This window comes from Clytia hemisphaerica, unplaced genomic scaffold (genome assembly GCF_902728285.1).
Source record: "Clytia hemisphaerica strain Z4C2 unplaced genomic scaffold, Clytia hemisphaerica genome assembly, whole genome shotgun sequence".
NCBI lineage: Eukaryota > Metazoa > Cnidaria > Hydrozoa > Leptothecata > Clytiidae > Clytia > Clytia hemisphaerica.
Window position 1 is genome coordinate 867,991 of NW_027103704.1, and position 20,547 is coordinate 888,537.

General features: G+C 35.9%; 3 protein-coding genes across 3 annotated transcripts in view; all 3 read right to left on the reverse strand.

Annotated features, from left to right (window-relative positions):
- Positions 1 to 20,547, reverse strand: part of LOC136804086 (RIIa domain-containing protein 1-like) — a 185,881-nt gene that overhangs the window by 28,399 nt on the left and 136,935 nt on the right. The window lies entirely within an intron of this gene.
- Positions 533 to 5,475, reverse strand: LOC136804075 (trypsin-2-like). The gene is made up of 7 exons (XM_067060816.1): positions 5,281 to 5,475; positions 4,736 to 4,882; positions 3,985 to 4,098; positions 3,647 to 3,771; positions 2,597 to 2,729; positions 1,512 to 1,762; positions 533 to 916 (listed from the first exon to the last, which is right to left on the reverse strand). The coding sequence occupies exons 1-7, from the start codon at positions 5,333 to 5,335 to the stop codon at positions 611 to 613; spliced, it is 1,131 nt and encodes a 376-aa protein (XP_066916917.1). The 5' UTR covers positions 5,336 to 5,475; the 3' UTR covers positions 533 to 610.
- Positions 9,750 to 13,033, reverse strand: LOC136804076 (uncharacterized). Its single transcript, XM_067060817.1, has 2 exons — positions 12,614 to 13,033; positions 9,750 to 10,777 (listed from the first exon to the last, which is right to left on the reverse strand). The coding sequence occupies exons 1-2, from the start codon at positions 13,026 to 13,028 to the stop codon at positions 9,828 to 9,830; spliced, it is 1,365 nt and encodes a 454-aa protein (XP_066916918.1). The 5' UTR covers positions 13,029 to 13,033; the 3' UTR covers positions 9,750 to 9,827.

Genomic DNA, 20,547 nt, shown 5'->3' on the forward strand with positions numbered 1-20,547 from the left:
ACTAGATTTAGCATGTAAGACATACGTCCCAAAGCATAAAATGGCAATGTGAAAGTGTTAGCTTTACTGGGGGATAATTGGCAGCTTATAGTTAAAAATATGCTCTGAAATTGCACTTTTAGGTTTAGTAGCTAAATTTTTTGGCCATCTTCATCATAGATATTCTTATAAAAAAAGCGTTTAAATTATAAATTTGAAGGTAAGATATTGTAACGATTGCAAAGGATTGAAGAAATTAGCGTTCTGAAGTTTGATCAGGTGGAACGCATTGAAATAGGAAAGTTAAATGAAAAATATTCCCTTTGAAGGCTGGTCACGAACGAAGGTTTTGTACACAATTTTTTTCAAACGTAAGTTGAAGATTTTCGATTGAAAATTTACGAATTCAAAAAGACCTAAGAATAAGAGAATCCACCGTGACTTTTTGTGAAAATTTGCAATTTTTTCCATAATTTACAGTGAAAAGTTTTCAGTATTGAACACTCGCGTGAGTAGAACCCACAGATCAAAGTGGAATTAAAAAAAGAAGGAGTAAAAACACTGACGAAGTTATTTGCTAGGTTGAAATTTAATATTACTGAATAAAAAAGATTAACAAAATTCAAAAATTTTAAGTTCTTCGGCTTTTCAAGGTGTTTGTGACCCATGATCCCATGTTCTCAATGCTGGAGTAGACACCATAATATCCTGGTGAGGCACAATCGATACCCCATGAAACGACTCCCCATAAATACCAAACATCTTGCCCAGTTGAAGTTCGCTTTTTACAGACAAGTGGACCACCGGAATCTCCTTGGCAGGAGTCGATTCTTTTGTTGGCATATCCGGCACAGAACATGTTCTTTGTGATATCGTTTCCCATAGCTCTTTGACATTCGTGTTGTGGAACAAGCGGAATTTTGGCTTGTTGCAAGATCTATTGGATGAAAGAAAATCAAATCCATTTCAGTCTTACTGATAGATAATCCCAGATAAAACCATTTGTTAATTCGTTAATGCGGTCACACTTGCTAACAGGTCCCTAGCATACGACAGAGAAGTCACCTAAACTGATTTCATCACCATCTTCTTGTGACTTTGTACCTTTTACTCTAACGCTACAAAAGGGAATTAGGTACGAGTTTATCTGGGTTTAAAAGTCATTATGTTTTTCTTACTGTAAGCATGTTTACATCTAGGAGAGAATCGATTAAGAAATATAATTGAAATAATACGATACATAACAAGATCTTAATCGATCTTCTCCTCGTTACGACCTTTGTCATAAGAGATACCCAAACCAACCTCTTGTAAAAATTGCAATAACTAGGGGAAGGTCGATTAACTTTATAAAAGAATTCGTTTAAGTCATTTTGAGCTTTTGTTTTATTTATGTTCTGCATTGTTTTCGACAAAGGGTGTCTCAATCGAATCTCCCCTTCAGATGTAAACCCACCCCTAATTCCCTTTAATTCAGTTTTCGGCGAAAAACTAAGTTAGTTATAAATCTCGACACATTCGTCAGCACTTACTCTTGGTGATGAACCACCGGTCCTAAGAGCTCCCCATCCGGTCACGTAACATTCTTCACCACTAGGAAATTTTACAGATGAATCGGGGAAACATGCTGGGCGAACGTAAGTGTTGAATGAAGCCTTCTTTTTCAATCGGATGAGAGCCATATCGTTGTCAACATCTCCGTATTTATATCCAGGATGCATGATGATTTCAGCGACTTCCATTTTCTGTTCATTGCCACTTTTGCTACGGATATCGTGCTCACCTGTATGTAGGGAATGGGATTTAAAAAAGTGATTTAAAACTCCCTCTTAAAAAAGGTATTGAAGTGTTATTGCTAGCCTTTATCGAATCTGTTAAAATAATGCAGACGAGGAGAGACATAAGAAGACATAGAAAGAAATTTTAGAAAATGGTGCACTTTTCACAAAACTTAAGTTTTTTAATATCTTCCAAGACGGCTCTCTTTAATTGAATCTTTCTTTGTTTCTTATTTGTGATTTGATTAGAACGGCAGTCATCTAAGATACTGGATGATTGCTATTGTTACTTTTATATTTGCTGAAAACGCGCTAAATTGAATGCTCATTTGTCGTCACAGTGTAATATTGGGCTATTCCAGAAAAAAATGTACCACCTGTGTTGAGGAGGTCTTTTTGGTAAAGGTACTTATTTTTCAATCATTCAGGACCTCCTTGGATTTCTTTTACTCATTTTATGGTCAACCTGGATTTTCGACTTCCTTTACTGACCACCCGGTTTTCAAGCTCATTTTACTGACCACCCTGGGTTTTCCACCTTATTTTACATACCACCCTGGATTTTCCACCTTATTTTACTTACCACCCTGGATGTCAGACCCTCTCAATATAGGGGGATACAGACTAAATTCTGGAATTAATGGGGCTTATTCATACACTGTAATACTCATGGTATTCAGTCTCCCCACTCCCAACGTGGGCTGTAAGAGGCTTACTTCTTGTAAAAGATAGATAGATATCATATCCATATCGATCATTTTATTTATATACATTTTACTGTACATAAAGGATTGTTGCTTTGAAAAACTATATAGAGGAAGACATTATGCGGAGCTTACCCAAATAGATGTCATAGTTTCTCGCTCTGGTATCATCTTCAAAGCAATGAGCAGCACTGACAATCCATTCGTCATTGATCAAGGTGCCTCCACACCAATAACGCCCCCAGTCAGTGTTCAAATCGATTTGTACCTAGTAATAAAAGAAGAATGGGCCATTCCATTTTATATGCATACAGGAGGGGGGGGGGTTTACGAACATTTCCAGGGGGCAATTCAAGCAGAATTTCCAGGGGTGTCTTTTCATTCTTCCAAGGGGGGTAAAAAGTTATTCTAAAATTTCCAGGGAGAAAAGACTGATTTTAGTTCGTCCACCCTCATTTTAAGGTATGAAAAGAATCTTTCTAAGCGTATTTTTTCAAATTTTACTATTTTCCAGGGGGTATTTTATTCTTGAAAATTTTCGTCCACCCCCCTGTATGGCTTTTTAATGGAACAGCCCAGTCATAGAAGCCCGATTTTAAGTAGACTTCTGCTTATTCTCTAGCGAAAAGAGTTTCTTATACAGAAAGTCTGCGGCTCAGATTAGATTCAAAGATGAATGCCCCTGGCCTTGGATTTGTTAATTCCCGGACGATTTATTATCAGATTAAAACTTGATAGGTTTTGGGGAGATAACGAATCTAATCAAACCTTTGATTTTTTTATCATAAGAAAAAATTAAGAAAGGGTGAAGGCTCGGGTGAAGGTATGATTGATTTTTACTTTTTACGGCATTTTGTTAACTGTCGTAGTAGCTAAGTCAAAGCTATTTTCAAAGACTTAAACAAAATTGTTCAATGTTCACGAAAATTAGTTCCGTAATTAACATATTTTCATTTTTAAATTGCATTCTAATACAGAAATCGGTTGCCTTGAGGTAAAAGGTCCTTTTGTTTTTCATGTCTTTCTATATCTATTAGCGAGGTTAAGCAAGTGTTTATTTAGACCGTTCAATGCAATATCGTAGGCCTGTACATAAGATTTCACTTGCATGGTTTGCTTTGGCAAGTTATGTACAGCCCTACGGTATCGCACTTTACGGTCAAAATAAATTTCAACGAATTATACCTGCCACGGCCAATCACCAGGTCGTGCATTAGTACCACCAACAATACGGGTGTGACCATCGCCTTTGACTCCACATTGTCCAGATGCTTGTGTTGGTAAGGGACCTTGTGGGGTTGTGGCCGCACCTGAAAAATAAAGGAAGTAGCAAGATCATCCATGACCTACTGGCATCCTACCTGATATAATTTACATGCTGTAGATCGTTTGGTGTCTATATAGTCTGACAAAGGGTGATTAGAAGGACATTTATAATTAGGAATCACTTACAAACTTAGAAGATGTTATCAGAATGAATAAAGTACTCGATATAAAATATAGTATGTGATATCATAACCTACCTCCACAAGCCTTGCAAGTTTTGGGGCATTGAACTTTCAAATAATCTTTCCAACCATCACGGAAACAATTCAGAGCATATTTTTTGCAATATGCTTCATTTTTATCCGCACAGCCTATGGTGGTAATCAGATGTTGAAACGTTGTATTTATTGAAGAGTTAAGCAGTCTTGATACAGGGTTGATAAAAGCGGCCGCCCACGCTAAAGCTCTAAAGGGAGCGGGCCAATTTCCCATCGGTGAGCCAATTTCCCTTAGATGTGCCTCGTCCCCAGTCGGGTTCAACAACCCTTACCCGTAAACCTAAAAATATAATTTGGTTGGACCCGCCAATCCCCGAAAACGAGGCCAGATAGTGCCTGGCCCGCCAAAGACAAAAACAATAGAATTGATATCAATATAACAACACCCCTATCTCATAGCCCCGGTGAAACTTCTTCCCACATTCGGTATGACAATTTCTTTCGAAATCCCAATTGGGGAAAAAAATCCTATTGTTCTCAGGTTAAAAAAATCCAGTGGGGATGATTTTGAAGTGTAATTTTTCCTTTTGAATTTTAATTGGGGATGAAATCAAAGTCAATTTCCGAGTATGGCTGAAAAAGTAGGCTATTTATCCAACTGGGGACGTATTTTATGGCCAAATTCTCCAATGGAACTGGGGTCCCATCGGGACCAAAAGAAGTAGACCCTTCAGAAATAGTCTGTGTGAGTCTGTTGGGTGAAAATTGAACTGTTTATTGTAGCTCTTACCCGAAGTTGGTGGTTGAGTGGTAGGGCAAGGAAAATCACACGTATCAGCACAATGTTCTTTCATCCATGTGTGATGTTTGCTGCTTCTCTTGCAATATCCAGCTAATTTCCATCCCAAGCAAAATTGGGCCTTGTCTTGATGACATTCTAAAGCGAAAACAAATTTCGATAAAAGTTGAGATAATCGAGCCCTTGGAATGGATACTGAGTCCGTTAAAGTTCAATAAATTGATCTTGTCAGATATCAGTTTTTAACAAAAATTGGTTCTTGTTGTAGACTATAATTTTCATCCTGATTGACGAAATTTGTACTCTGGCGGATGCAAAAAACTGATATTTTTTCTTAAACCAAAATCTAAAAAGAGGTGAAATGACCAAAAGTCAACCCTGTTAGAGATACTTGTGATTTACTGATTTCCCCGTCAGCTAAGTTCAGAGCCTAGTCAGCAGCGCCTTTAACTGGGGAATTTTGTTTGCAACCTAAAGAACTCGGTAAACAACTATCTATCTTGGACCATTTTATTTATTAAAGTTTAGATTTATACCTGCTGAAACAGCAACAACAAGTGCGGATGCAATAAGAACCAAAGATAACCTCATTTTGAGACTTTTTATTTTCTCTCAACATATTCCTCAGTTCTTGAGTAGATTTTATACTGGTGGAGTTTTAATTAAGGTTAATCAGCTGGATTTTCGATTGACTATTTTTGAGTTTAGATAAGCTGTTACAGTATTTACCTACTCACAGGAATAACATTCATAATTAAAAATTCCGATTCCTCTGTATTGACCAGGGCGACACTGCATGGCTCTAATTTCTTAATTTCGATAAAAAGTCCCACTAGCATTATTTGACCTGTAAGCAAATCTCTACTGGTTCATCAATTAAGTTTAAAGTAATAATGCACCCCCTTCTAACAGACCCGGTAGGTTTATTTTCAGGTAGTGGGGATAAGAATAACGGACTGAAACTCGATGGGGATTGATATTCCTATATTTTTTATAGCTGAGGATTTCAATTCCTTTGTTTTCAAGTCAAAATATTCATTGGGGATAGGAAAAATAGTTAATTGGTTTATTTGATTACTTCCAGTGGGGACAAAAATTGGAGGATAATTTTCCACCGGGGACGATATTTCCAGTGGGAAGGGGTCCCAATGGGTCTTTGAGAAGGGGTTGTAGTAATTACACGTTTTTTTTATAAGGAGCCTTAACTTCAGGCTCCGAGCCTGGAGTTCCTTATTTTTCCAGAGAATTTCAGCCTCGAAGCTCCCTTTTAAGTTCCTTACTTGCTAAGCTGCTAAGATTAGATTTGCTGAGTATAACAATGGACTAAAGTACAGAAAAAAACGTTAATTGAATGTTTTTTCTTCGATATCTTGTCATCTTTTTGTTTAAGCTTTTGTAAATGTGAACAAGTTCAAGTTTAACTCTCTGTTTCTTCCCATAGATTGAGCTTAAAAGAAATTGAAGACCTGAGATTGATTAAAAACTATGTAATTCAAGTCTATGAACTATTTAAACTGCAAATATATTGATTGATACAGTTGTGGTAATATTAAATCCAATAAAATTCGGTGACTTTCGTACTGAAATTGCTGTGCTTGACATTTTTAAAGTGCAGTTACAGCAGTTATATAATAAAATTCACGTGATTACGTTGATTTGGTTTGGTGATCTCGGGACTTCTATAAACTCAACTACATGATAAACTTAGTAATGACTTTTTTTTCTTTCTAAACCAACCAACCCCGTCCCCCCGGCCGGACCTGATGACCTTAACTGTCCAATAAAGTAAAATTCGTCCACTGTATTCAGGCTTTTAAGTAGAAAAATTTCCATCCCAGCCTTGCTGTTAATTTCCGCTTGATTATATCGAATTTTAAAAATTATCCGGACATGGGGGGAGCATGGGGTACTCATAATGTCACTTTTTTTTACCCTAGAACTTTCCAACAAGGAATCATTATAGACACTGGATGAGCAACTCATAAAACGGGGGGAGTGAGTATTGTCTTTCAATTGTCCAGAAAACATTGATGTTCTAACTTTGTCCGCAACGGACAACTGTCATGGCGACTCAAAGGTGTCTGATTTTAAAAAAAATTTATAATATCATTTTGAAATAGTCCTTTAGCAAAAAGCTTGAAAAAAAGGCAAGAATACTAAGCCTGATGCATTTATGAAACTTGGAGTGATAAAAACATCATTAGACGAGACAAATGACATGATAAAAATAACAGTTCTTTTCAGGTTATACTAAAATACGCAATCAGCCACAATCCACTCCAGATTATCTTTTTAACAAGCAATAAACCGCTATACAATGCGAATTCTATCAAAAGTTACAGCCTTTTTTGTCTCTGCTGTAAATTATATTGAGACATACAGTAGAAATTGTCATTATATCGGTAGATCCCTGCCTAAAGGATGCGTTGGAACTTTTTTTCCACAAGTCCAGATAGAATACAGTAAAGAATTTATACACCGAGGGAGATGATATCAGTTGCCTCTTTCGGCAGGGGATCTTGAATTCTATTCTACAGCTTAATAAACTCAATGGGGATGGCAGCTTCGACATTTTGATTTTTTTTTCTAATTTGAAAACTTCCAAAAATAAAAAAATATTTAGGTAACAAAATTATAAATTTTCTAAAAGCAAATAAATTTCATAAGTGTATGCATACACTTATGAAATTTATTTGCTTTTAGAAAATTTATAATTTTACTCTCTATGTGTTCGTTTTGATGTGGTGGCATTTTAATGAAAGTTATGGCTAGTAATAATTAATACTAACAGGATTGCAAAATATTTTCCTTTTTGTGACTTGAGATTTCGAGAAGTTTATTTTTTGAGCATAATAAACTTAGTAACGCTTAGTGGTGATTTAGTCTTTGATTAAGTTTTTTTGTTACGTTTTACACCGGGGACGATTTTTGGTTCTAAATTTCTAATGAGTATTCTAATAAATTAAATAGATATGTAAATTGCACAGTTGACTCGCAAGCGGACATTTGAAAAAATTTTAATATTTGAATTTGTTTTTCTTATGCTAATTTTTGAAGAGATTATACCCTGAAGTGTAAAATCCGGGAGGGGGGGTACTTAGGCAAAAATGAGTATGTGCAGACGGTAAGGGTCTGGTTTGTCACCTTTCAAATTCTTTGAAAATTCACGATATTTAGGAAATTCTTTTGGTTTCGAGAGAAAAAATTGTGAATAAGTCTCTCTAAGGATAAGACATTTTTCAAAAATCGAAGAGAATTTTCAAAAGAGTCTCTCTAAGGGTCGGTTTTCTGAGGTCTCGTCTACACATGCTCATCATACCTCATCCGCCAACCCTAGTACCCCCTTCCTAGTACCTAACTCCCTTTTTTGCTCAAATTTTGTGAGACAGCCCCACGTGACATGTATTTTTAGGGCACAGTATGGAATATTTGCCACCTGCTGGTATATCATGTATTTTACAGACCGGCCCAAAATTGCCTTTTTGCCTAAATCAGTCTTGGCATAGACTGCCCTAGACTGTATCTCTGGATTGGAAAATGCTATTGACATGAAATTTTGACAAGTGTTAGGTATTGATGATTCACACAAGAAATAGTTTCCTAAAACTTTTAGAGCGCCCCAAGGCAAAAACACTCATACAACTTTGGACTGAAATCTGTAAATCTCTTTTAAATTGGAACCAACTATTATTATATACAAAGACTGATCTGCGACCATTATTTGAATGTATGGTCAAAAAGGTTAGACTTGCTTCATTTGATTAGACGGTACAGAAGACATCGGAATTCATCTTCAACAAAGTTCATTTCAAGATGATCAAACTTTTGTTTCTTGTTGCCACCGCATTGACAATTGCAGTCTGTAAGAATACCTTCTTTATAACATTCTGAGAGTCACTTTTTTAACCATTTTGAAACCAGTTTGAAAGAATATTTCTATATCTAATACTTTTTGAGAGAAATTAGAAACGGTACGTCTATTGGATGAACTCCTGGCCTGCATTCCCCATAATTTATTGCTTGAAAACCTTTATGGATGTATTTAGATTCCATTGATACAGGCGAATAAATTATTTTGAAATTGAAAATTGCATTGACAAAAATTGAATTGATACAAAAACCTGTACTAGCCGAAATTCCAGCAAAATCAGACAAGTGGTTATGATGCATGGTGAGCATTTTAGGTAAAAAATGATCCGGTCTGTAAAATACGAACTATGCAACTGACCAAACTGAAATTTTACACACTGTCTTACATGGACAATATCTACAACTAGTGAAATTCAAAGACAAAAGCTCCAGTAATTCCGGAGTTTTGGTAGGAGGTCGAAGTGTATTTTACAGACCAGTCTGCGAAGTATCAAATATTCATGTGACCAAATTTTTCGATCGCTAGTCTCTTTTGTTTGACAAAACAGCCTTCAGAAACAAATTTCAATCAAATCAAACGAACAAATCGTTCATGATGTGATTTCGGCCAAATTTACATTCTGGTCTGTAAAATACCAATTCGACAGGTGGCCGAACTAAAATAAGCGATTCATCTCCAATCATCCATATCTACCGTTGATCAAAATTTCATAGCACTTGTCAATCTTGAGAGTTCAAGGGCGGGGGGCTAGAAGCCTGATTCATAACATGAAGAAAAGTAAGGGAAGACGCATTGGAAATTGAAAAGCTAATAATTCAACATCTAAAATTATCGACTCAAGGTAAATTTTCGCCTTAATTCAATAATATTTGAAGTCAAGATGCTTGATGTCCCCCCCCCTTCTAAACCCACTTGGGAAATTGTGATTTGATGATTGACTTTAGTTCTATGATTATAGCCTATGCTGAAAAGTTCAAAGAATAGTTTAATAAGTTAACTTTCCTCTTTCAAATGTAAATAATCTATTTCGTCAAAACAAATATATCAAGAGAAATTTTACTTCAAAGGGAGAAATTTTGAAAGCTATTTTTTTGGCGGCACATGCTGTCGTTTAAAAATCGAGTGCCCCCCCCACCCCAAGGTACACTTTACATGAAATCACTTCTGTAGTAGACGAGCTATCAAAATATTCCTGTTTACAAAAAGAAAATATTATTCATTTTTATAATTTTTAAGATGTACGTTCCTTCTATAAAGGATGAGGACAACAGTCAACAGGATGACAAGCGCCAATCCGGGTGAGTGATAATCGGGATATTTAGAAGAAATTGATGATAACAGAAAAGCCAACCCTTTGAATGAAGTACCAGCAACTGTTCTTACTCCCAATATAAAACCACTATCTTGGGGTTTTACTAATTGAAGCAACAATACAGTGTTAGTTATTTTAGTTAGACTGGCTAAAAAGTTCTTTGAAGCAGTTAAAAAAGCAAAAAACACAGCTTGTTTGGCGAAACTTGTTAACAATCCAATTTCTGTGAGCATCAGCGATGTTACAATTACCGAGCATAAAACCATTGATAAGATGTACAAATAAAAACTTCGAGTTTGATTCTTGAGGAGGCCAATTTTTACCAGAGCTATAATGGTCAATGACGTTGCACAATTTGTACACATGAGTAAAACCAACATGTCATTCAATGACCAATGGTACTTTAATGGAAGTAAGATCGTCAGGCTAGAAACTGATGTTCCGACTGCATATCGTGCAAGACTATATATAAGACAGAGCAAAATGATATCTATTTGAAAGAGCTCTGACCATTTCATTAAATTTTTGCTCGTCTTTTCGACGCCATTCTCGTTCATTTCATTGTCGTCTTTCGAGACCACATATTTACTCTTTATAATGTCTAGCTCTTTTGATAAATCTATAGCCTTGAAAAAACTGATGATGGCAACGATCAGACAAAATATGGAAAGAATGAAATTCATCATGTTTAATTGGTCAAGCTTCCAGAATCCTATTTTGAGATTCACGGTTGTGAAAAGCACAGGAAGTCCAGCTCCAATGTTTTGGCCAACTTGAAAAGCTATCTCATACCAGGTGATGACAGATCTCCCTTTAGCTGGTTCATCGTTGTATCCCCGTCTTAGCTCACCTAGAAAATATAAATAATTATTGACATTCATTTATTTATTCATTCATCTATCTGCTATACCACCATGATTTCAGTATAGGAGAGATCGACTTTTAAGGTTGTGCAAAAAAAAAGCTTTTTTGGACTTTCTTATTTGGTAGGCATGGTTTTTACACTCGTCATCTTGCATCTGTTTTTTTTGGTTTGGGATCAACAGTCATTTCCCGAGTCGGCAGACGAGATGAGTAGATTTCACTTATAAAAGTAAGTTGAATACCCATCTGGGGGAATTTCCCTCTGTCAAATGTTAACCACGCCCTTCTTGGAATCTTTTTCTGAATACCTTATCCTTATGGTGACATCTGTCATCCGTTTTTTATTTGAATTGAAGTCAATATCTCTTGCCAATAATTTTTCATTAGCCCTTTTCGAATATCCATTTTAGACATCCATCTCCAGCGAATCTACCGCGCAACAACTTCTTTCTATCAGAAATCGTTCTCTTTAAAGTCTACGAAATTACGGTGGCCGAAAGAAAAACAAAAAAAAAGGAAAAAAGCAAAATAAAAAAAGAAAACAAAATAACAAAAGAAAAACAGAATAAAAAAAAGAAAAACTAAATAAAAAAAGAAAAACGAAATAAAAAAAGAAAAAGAAAATAAAAAAAGAAAAGCAAATAAAAAAGAAAAACAAAATAGAAAAAGAAAAACAGAGTGAAAAAAAAAGAAAAAACTAAATAAAAAAGACAAAGCAAAAATTAAAAAGTTATTTTGCGCATGCGCGCCTGCGTGTTACTCGAAGAAACCGAAAGTGGTGATCTAGAGTTTATGTTTATTCTAGAAACAAGATGGCGTCTTCTCATGCACGTGTATGCAGAAACTTCAAAGCTGCATTCCCTCCCAATTATTGCCTCGTATGTGTATGACCATTGTTAACGTATCTCGTTATGAGAGATTGCTCATCTTTTTCTCCCTCCTCGTCTTTATTCCTTGGGCGAAAAGGAGTCCCATAATCATAACAAAATAGATTTGCCTTTCTTCTTAGCGTCCTAAAAGATTCACAGAACATGCTAGATGAACAAGATGAGCAAGAAAAACAACAATCCTCATTTCATCATCTTTGATTCTCTATTCTATGTTTTTTTATTTGCTGATTTTTCATTTTGTTTTTTATATTTTATTTCGTTTTTCTTTTTTTATTTTGTTTTTTCTTATTATTTTATTTTTCTTTTTTTCTTTTTCTTTTTGTTTTTTATTTTGTTTTTGTTTTTTATTTTCTTCTTCTTTTTTTATTTAGTTTTGATTTGTTTATTTCGTTTTGATTTTTTTATTTTGTTTGTCCCTCCTCGTGCCCGACAGAAAATGTGTAACATTCTAAATGTGAAAAATAGAAAGCAAAAACACTATGGGCAGAGCCCTTTAAAATCCTTTCTCTATCCCCAACTAAGCATATGTTGTCGTGTACCGTGAAAGATCATGGGGTTTGACCTCCTACAAATAGACCCAGGGGGGACTTATATGGTCTGGCCCACGGCATGTGCCGGTTTGTCGGGACCCTTGAAATGCACTGTAAGGATGTACATTTGTTAAATTTGTTTTGCACATTATGTCGCGACATATGCGGCTCATTTTCAGGTGGTTTCAGCAAAATAAGATATCAATTCAAACTACACTGTAAAGGTCAGAAACATTCGGTAAAATGCACTGTAATGTTTCCTTTTTATTGCTCAAAGGCTACACTGTAAGGGTCCGATTTTGAAAGCCAGTTTTTGGTGGCACACACAATAAATGTCTTCGTTTAGAAATCGAGTGCTCTTTCCCCCGGGTGAATAGACCAGCAAATAAGAAAAAAACTTACCTACGACAGCTGTGTTCACACATTCAGTAAATCCCATCAAAGCCCTTCCAATAACCACAAGAAAAAGGTTAACATGCCACACGTAAAAGGTATTACCAACAAAGGAAACAAGCATTGCAATAAGAACGACTTTTTTCATATTACGAGTGCGATCTGAATATCTGCCTAATACAATACCACCAGTGATTTGTGCAATAGCATAGATAGCTTCCGAAATACTGTAAAAGATGACAGCATTGTGTTCAGTCAATCCAAATCGATCTTGAATGTAGTACATTAAAAAGTACTTGGTACATTGTTGCTCCATTGCGTAGAGAAGTATCATACTGAATGCAAGCCATGTAAAAATGGTTCTACTTTTGATCCAATGTTGATACTCTTTGCTCAAATACATCTCTTTATCGTATTTCATCATTATTAAAATCTAAAAAATATATATGTAAAGAAATGAAGAATTTCTGTCCAACTATATACACTCAGGAAATTTTGGGTGGCAGAACAGCATATGAATTTCGTACTTATTGGGACATCAGCACTGCGTACTGCATCCTGGCTGACCAGATCGATTTAGCCAGCATGTCTAAAATAGTATGTATGTATAGATATTACAGTTAAAGCCCATGGTCAAAAATTTTAAATGAATTACATAACAACACAACACATATACAAATAAAAACAAGATAAAACTTAATCCGAAAATTGATTTTGCCATGGATCAATGTGGAGTCAGATCACAAACAACAAAATTTTCATTTTTTGAAAAAAAACTAATATTTCGCTTGACAACAAAAGCATCGTCAGAGTGATAGCAATACTGAAAATGTTGAACAATTTTCTAGAAAAATCAAAAATCAACTAGCGGAACATATACAAATATACGGACAAATTAAACACAAACAATAACTAAAATCCTTTATTATTGTCATTACTATAAAGATTTACAAGCTATGCTCACGGTGCGTCTCTAACCGATCTTCTTTCACATTCCTCTTACAACAAATCTTTGTGGGTGGTTTTTCCATGCATCGTTAAGTCTCTCTCTAAACGACTTAATCGATTGTGCAGATATAACTTATCTTGGTAGTTTATTCGTTTTGGGTCCATTGAAGCCGTCATTAGCAAAGTTTGGTAAAAGCTCTTTGGAATGTCTTCGTTTAGGACGTGAACGGCTAATTGAGTGATTGAGTGATTTAGATTGATGAAAAATGGTCAAAAATTAACAAATTTTAACCTATGTATCTATCCGATAAGAATTTATTATTGTTCTTTTGGCGCTTCATAGTCACGCGATGCCAGGTTTTAAAAAGGGTGGCTGTCCGAAGCTATTCAGAGGTTGTTAGATTATTTATGTTAGATTTATTTATTCATCCTTGCATAAGTATTTTGATATTGGTGAAAAGAGAAAGAGACGCGAATCAGAAACCAAGTTCAAGTCTAACCAAAAGCAAGCTGAATTTAACAAAAACATCAAAGAGGACGTTGAAGATTTACTGGAGTTTATCGAGGCTGGTTTAAAGAAGAGATCTTCTGCTTTGGTCAAGCAGGTCATAAGGGATATTAATCATCGAAACAAACTTATAATAATAGCTGATAAGTCTCCAGCTGACTGGGCCACGGTTAAGGAGTACATGTTGTTTTTATTGCCTTTAGTGTCATACTTTTGATACGAATGTAGATTATAATATAAATAATATTTTAATGGTCATACTGTACATATTTGAAATATGTTGTTTTTATATAAGCATATGAAGGCTCAGATTTGCAGAATTCCCAAGCATAACATAAGCATATATGTCAGCCTGAAATATTTTTCAAGTTGTCATTTTTTATATCTGTTTAAAAAGGTTTGGTAGAGGTCAAGTAAAAAAAGACATTCCACGGCTAGCTACATTCGACTGCTCAAAATTTTACAAACTTTACAAAATTTCTAACATTTAACTAAAAACTTGGCTCGGGGTGAATCATAAAGCATGATTCATAAGCATATGATAAGCATAAGCTATGCCTGGATGCTTTGAGAATTTAAGCATACAACACCCCTTGCTTTCTCACAGACCCACTGGTACCCCTCCCCACTGAAAAAAATGGCCAAAATATTGTCCCCGGTGGAAAATTACCCTCCAATATTTGTCCCCACTGAAAATAATAAACAAACTGATCCTCACTTCGAACTACTGTGCTATTTTTCCCATCCCTACTGAATTTTCTGACTTGAAAATAAAAGAAATTAAATCCCTAGCCACAAAAAATATGTGGATATCAATCCCTATCGAGTTTCAGTCCATTATTTTCATCCTGACTGGCTGAAAAAATTCCACTGGGTCTGTGAGAAGGGGGTGTCATACACGGACCTGACCAAAGGGCAGACATTTGCTTTAAAAAAAACATGTCTATGAGTCAGAAAGTGTGTCAGACGATATCTCAGACAAGAGACTCTTAATAATAGTGTTTTTCAGTCAGAAACAGCTATTTTGCTCACTTTTTCCAATTTTTGAAGCTCAATATCTCGAGTTAGGTATTAATATCAATTCTGACCTTATGGTTTTGCCTAAGACCGTCATATTTGTCCGAAAAACACAGCAAAGTGTCTGAAAAAAAATGGTATCTATGTTATTTTGATTCCCCTACCCCTTAACTTTCCAAAGATGTATAACAAACTAACAAGTGCTTTGACTAAAAAAGTCGAACGATTTTACAACCCCCCCCCCCCTAGGTGTTGTTCTTCGTCAGCCCCATACAGTCAGGAACATCATTTCAGTGATTGAAAGTTGCTTTTACGCAATCAAACACACTCATAATGTCAATAACTAAACCGACCCGTTATATCTTAGAGACGTCTAAACGTACTTGTTCTAAGCCTGCAACCAAGAAGCTTCCAATCACGCTTGAACCCATCAAACGAGTGCACGAATCGATGATCGAGGAGGGTATAATGTCTTTACTGTGCTTAAGCGATTAATATTTTCTATACAAAGTTCTAAAATCCACTTGAAAGCTAAAAATAAAATAAAAAATAAATTGTCTAAAGTGGCCTAAAGTTATTTAAACGATACTTTCGAGTAGACACAAATTCTCTACCAACTTCATCTAAATCAAGTCTGTCTGTCATACCTTTATGAATATGGAGCAAAGAAAGATTGTTAAGTCGTTTTGGCTTCATGGTTGAACGTCATCATTATATACTAATTCATTTTACATACTGTACACCAAATACATTTTTTTTCAATCAACATAGCACCACATACAAGAATAGTTGAAAAGAAAAATATAGACAGAATAAAAGACAAACACAAATAGTCAACAAAATGGAATTATCGGCAATCCAAAAGATATCTGCAATCTGATTAACAAATCAGATTATATACAATATGAGAAATTTTTCACTCGTTCCGGACTCGCCTAAAGGCTCGGAAAATATTGTATGGAAAAATCTCGGAACTCGTAAAATATTTCTCATATTGTACTCACAACTGTCCGATAACTATTACTTATTATACAAAGATAATGTGCACTATACCTTGTCTTCGTTTCATAAGAAAAGGGTTGTTGTGTTGTTTTTTCCAAAAAAGAGGAAAGGCCATAGCTAAATTTTTCCGATACATCACCCTATTCATAAACACAATCACGCAACTTTGTTGTCATTCCCAGTCCTTTTAGATAAACGCGGTCCTTACGATTTTGAGATAGCGTATTGGATTTTATCAGAAAGTATATTGAAGAGGATGAGATCGTTGAAAATTAGGTGTTTTTGTTCAGCAGAGGGGATGTCTTTCTTTAAGACTTTGAAGGATCACAAGCTGAAACGTTCGAATAAACCTATTTCTTATTCTACTGCAAGACAAAAAAGTTTTTATTTAGAACAAATGGCCTAGGGAATTTGATACGTAATTTAATACGTAATTTTAATCCTTCTCGACGTAACAAACCTTACTATCATCAGCTACTTACATCAAAATAGTAGGGTTCTGTAACGGCTATTCAAAACCACGAGTCTTCTCATATTCTTAAGCCCCTACAAAAGCTGCTCAACAGTATTTTTTCCAAAATCTACGCATTAGTGTAAGTTTGATTTTTTCAAAGACGCACACAAAAACGTTAAAGACGTTGTTTGACGTCTTCAAGAGATCGAATGTCTTTCAAAAGAATGTCGAAATTCCTTGCTGGAACGCATTCGATGCCGCACAGTACTTCGGCTGCCGTAATTGTCGCATTTGATACTGGAGTTTGCACTCCTGCTACCTTGGCTAAAAATCTCATGATAGGCACTAATACATAATTCAAATCTTCCGTGATATATCGGTTTCGCAAACTGTTGGGTGCTTTAATAGCATGATATAAGGGCCCACGATTGGCCACAAATTCTCGCAGTGTTTTGGCTTTGTGGTCAGTGTACCATCTACAAGCAATCTGAAGGCAAGCTTCATCTTTATAACCAAAGGCTTTGCAAACTTCTCTTCGTTCTTTATCAATAGCCTTTATCATATTTTCAATAGCTTCAGTCATACCTACATTGTAAAAATAAAAATTTCCCTTCGTTGCTTCAATCCAGCCAGCATTATAAATTAAATTTCCAGGGTGTATCACCATGTTCAAGTTCGACAGTGCAGCTTCAAGAATATCTTTTGCTCTCCATATTTTCAATTCAAAAAGTGGTTGTATTCTATCCAAAACAATGTCGGTTCTCGTACTCGGGGAGACACCAAACTTGATACAATCTTTCGACCCTGCGATAAAAATTTTATTTCCTCCAACTTTGCGACAGGTGTACGGTAAAGTACTGGCTTCAACAACAGCAAAAGGAACAGGAATCTTGGTCATATGGAGATGGTCGTTATCAGGACTATCAGCTCTGGGAAATTTTTCTTGCACCCGTTGTACAAATTCCAATGTTGCAAAATTTCCTGGTAAGCAAACTAGGACATGGTTTGCAGTGAGATAGGGCAGCGCTTTCTCGAATATAGCTACTTGTCCAAAAGCTGGAACAACCAGCATCAAATTGTTCGCAAACTCAACAGCTTCTTTGATGTCGAAGGTTGTCTTAGCAATGTTAACTTCACCGTGCAACATGGATGCATGGCCATCAAATTCTTCTATGGCAATAATTTTCCCAGTCTCTACAACATCTTGTAGGTGTTCTTTAGACTCCTCACGTTGGTAGATCAAAACCTCGTGTCCCATTTTCGACATATGAAATGCCATGGCAAAGCCTCCATTTCCAGTTCCAAGTATTGTTACTTTCATTTTGTTCAATTTTCGTGTAGATTAGATCTAAAAACAAGATAAAATAGATGCTACAAAAGATGTACAAAAATATAAGATAATAAAAACCAAATAGAGACTTAACCTACTACAGACAAGGTATGCATTTCCTCTCCTTTCGACCCCTTTTATATTCCAGTCTGCCACAGAAGAGGCAGATTATGACAACGCCCATACGAACGAAAACGAACGACGGAGGGTGTGTCAAACTTCAGTTTACGTTAATCTTATGAGGTGGTTTACTTGTATTATAGTCCATCTACTTGGACTACAGTGGATTTTTACTGAGCAATAATCGCGAAAAATCGATTTGTCAAAACAAAGAAAATTTATACCACTACATTACCGAATCCCAAAACAGCTGTCAAAGCATTTATTGCCCTTATAGAGTGCGTTTACACTGGAAGGTTTCCTTAAGTAAATCCATCAAAGTCAAACAAAGATATTTATGAAAGATGACATACACTGGTTCATTACAGTTCCTTATAGGTTCACGAGATCAATTACAATATGTTAAGGGAGTGGTCGGAAAGTCTCTACTAAGGGGGGCTGGAGGATTTCAGGGGGAGTTCGAAATTTTTTGAGGGTTCAATGTAAAATGTTAAATATTTTTGGGCAACTCAAAATTTCATGGTTTCACATTTGAAGATTTGAAATTGTTTTCGACCTGACAGCGGACATTTTTCGTCTGCATTCATGAAATATTATCGTGATAAGCCTCACCTATAGGTCTTAACATTGTGTAAAAATTGGTTCTGTGGACTAAGAGAGAATGTTTTTTAAGGAATCCCCCTCTTGCAATTTCATATGTCAGCATAGCCTAGCCTTTTTAAAAAGAGCTGAAAATAAAGTGCTCTTAGCGGAAAAAGTGGTTCAAAATTGAAATTCTTCTTGTCAGCGCAAACCATGGTCGCACCTCCTTAATCTCTGATAACATTTTTACCCTTAAACGCAACTTAAAATATTACTCCTGTGATATTAAGATATTGTATATGCAAAGAAAAACTTTACTTTTAAATTCCATATGATTCAAACATTGAAAGCCTTTCTGGGCAGAATCAGTTCGAAAAAGCGCTATGTTTGAAGGAAATCAGGAGTCCAAAATCAAAATCTTCTCCTGTCGGCGTAAACCATAGTTGCGCCTCCTTCGTCACTAATTTTTTTGCCCCTGCACGTTTGAAATCAAGCCACTTGTTGCCTTCTATAATAATGTAGCTCTCCCGCATGAGTCCACAACATTTTGATATTGAGGCTTAAGGATCACTCACAGTCTGGAAATTTACTGTAGTTAAACTCGAATTATACGTCACAAGTCGCCCTTTTACCCAAAAGTAAGTAAATGTAAGTATAACCCTCACGTTATTAATAAGTCAGTTAGAGTGTAGGGAAAAAATTAGCAAGTGCGAAATTATTTTAACACTTTTGACGGGGGGGCTGCAAAAAAATTTCCAGGTTTGGGGTGGGGGTGCGAAATTTTTTTTAGATTTTTTGAAATATCCCCCACTCCCCCCCCTAGTAGATACAAAACATGAAAGATTCTATAATAACAATTTAATCAAGGAAATCTTCCAGTGTAAACGCGCCCATAGCCTTCTAATAACAATTTTCTGCGATAAGTTCACTCGCCTTTTGTGTTAAATCAATACAGTTGAAAGTATGCTCTTCTACTCAGTTGATAGACTGGCACACCACGGGCTGGAACGGTATCACGCGGGAAAAGTGAGCGTAGGAGTTAGGTAAGCATAGGAAGAAATTTTGTCGGCGGCAAGGGCTGAAAGCTTAATCTGTTAATCAGCAGCCTCTCACCAACTTTTGCTCGCTCTCCTACGCAGCTCCTATTCTAGCAATCGCCCGCCGCCTTTTATGTTCCCGCCCTCTGACATGATTAATTAACAGACTAGTTTGCTACTCTACTCGATTGAGAAAAGGCACATTCTCCCTTATGAGCAACTTTTTACAAAATAATTCTTCCACACCGGCTGGTATTTGGCATTTGCTCATAAGGGATTCCAGGAATCGTCTTTTTAATATAAAATATAAGAAATGTGGTTCCCACATGTTCAAGTTTTGCAGCTCAAAAAATGAAACGCAAGAAATCTCTCTAAATATTTACCGGTCATTGAACCTCTAACTGATTGCCGTAGCCTTGAGCTACGGACAACTTTCAAATTTTATAGATCATAGAAAAAACTGAATATAGAAAACGTGCAAACACTTTAAAAAAATCAAAATATAATTTTCTCTCTTTGTCTTGGTTCCTTTATTTGATTTGAAATGTCAGAGAAGGGGAATTTTTTGTTCAAAATGGCATTTCAAATGCCAACTAAATGCCAAAGCGCTGTTAACATTGGGCATTTGACAAACCGAACAATTGCGCTGAGCAATAGAACTCAAAAGAATACTGCAAGGAATCACAAATGCCAGACCTGTGTAAATGTAGCAAATGTCTGCTACTTTTATTGAAATCATTTATTTATGTTCTATCTTAGGCGTAATTGGTTATTAAGCCTAGAAAGCTCTTCCCCTCTCTTGGAAAAGATTTAGTGACCAATTTTCGACGTTAAATTAGATCTTTTACACCCCGACTATATATCAATCTAGCGTAGTGAAAACCACCCAACCTTCGATTAAAAAGTGCTACCATCTCTCAAAGCTCTTCAAAATGTATCACTCGC

Coding starts and splice junctions, on each gene's coding strand:
- LOC136804075 (XM_067060816.1), bottom strand. CDS start 5,335: ATGAGGTTATCTTTGGTTCTTATTGCATCCGCACTTGTTGTTGCTGTT. Junction 4,099..4,735: donor CACTCAACCACCAACTTCGG/GTAAGAGCTACA, acceptor TTACCACCATAG/GCTGTGCGGATAAAAATGAA. Junction 2,730..3,646: donor CTGGTGATTGGCCGTGGCAG/GTATAATTCGTT, acceptor TTTTATTACTAG/GTACAAATCGATTTGAACAC.
- LOC136804076 (XM_067060817.1), bottom strand. CDS start 13,028: ATGATGAAATACGATAAAGAGATGTATTTGAGCAAAGAGTATCAACAT. Junction 10,778..12,613: donor TGTGAACACAGCTGTCGTAG/GTAAGTTTTTTT, acceptor TATATTTTCTAG/GTGAGCTAAGACGGGGATAC.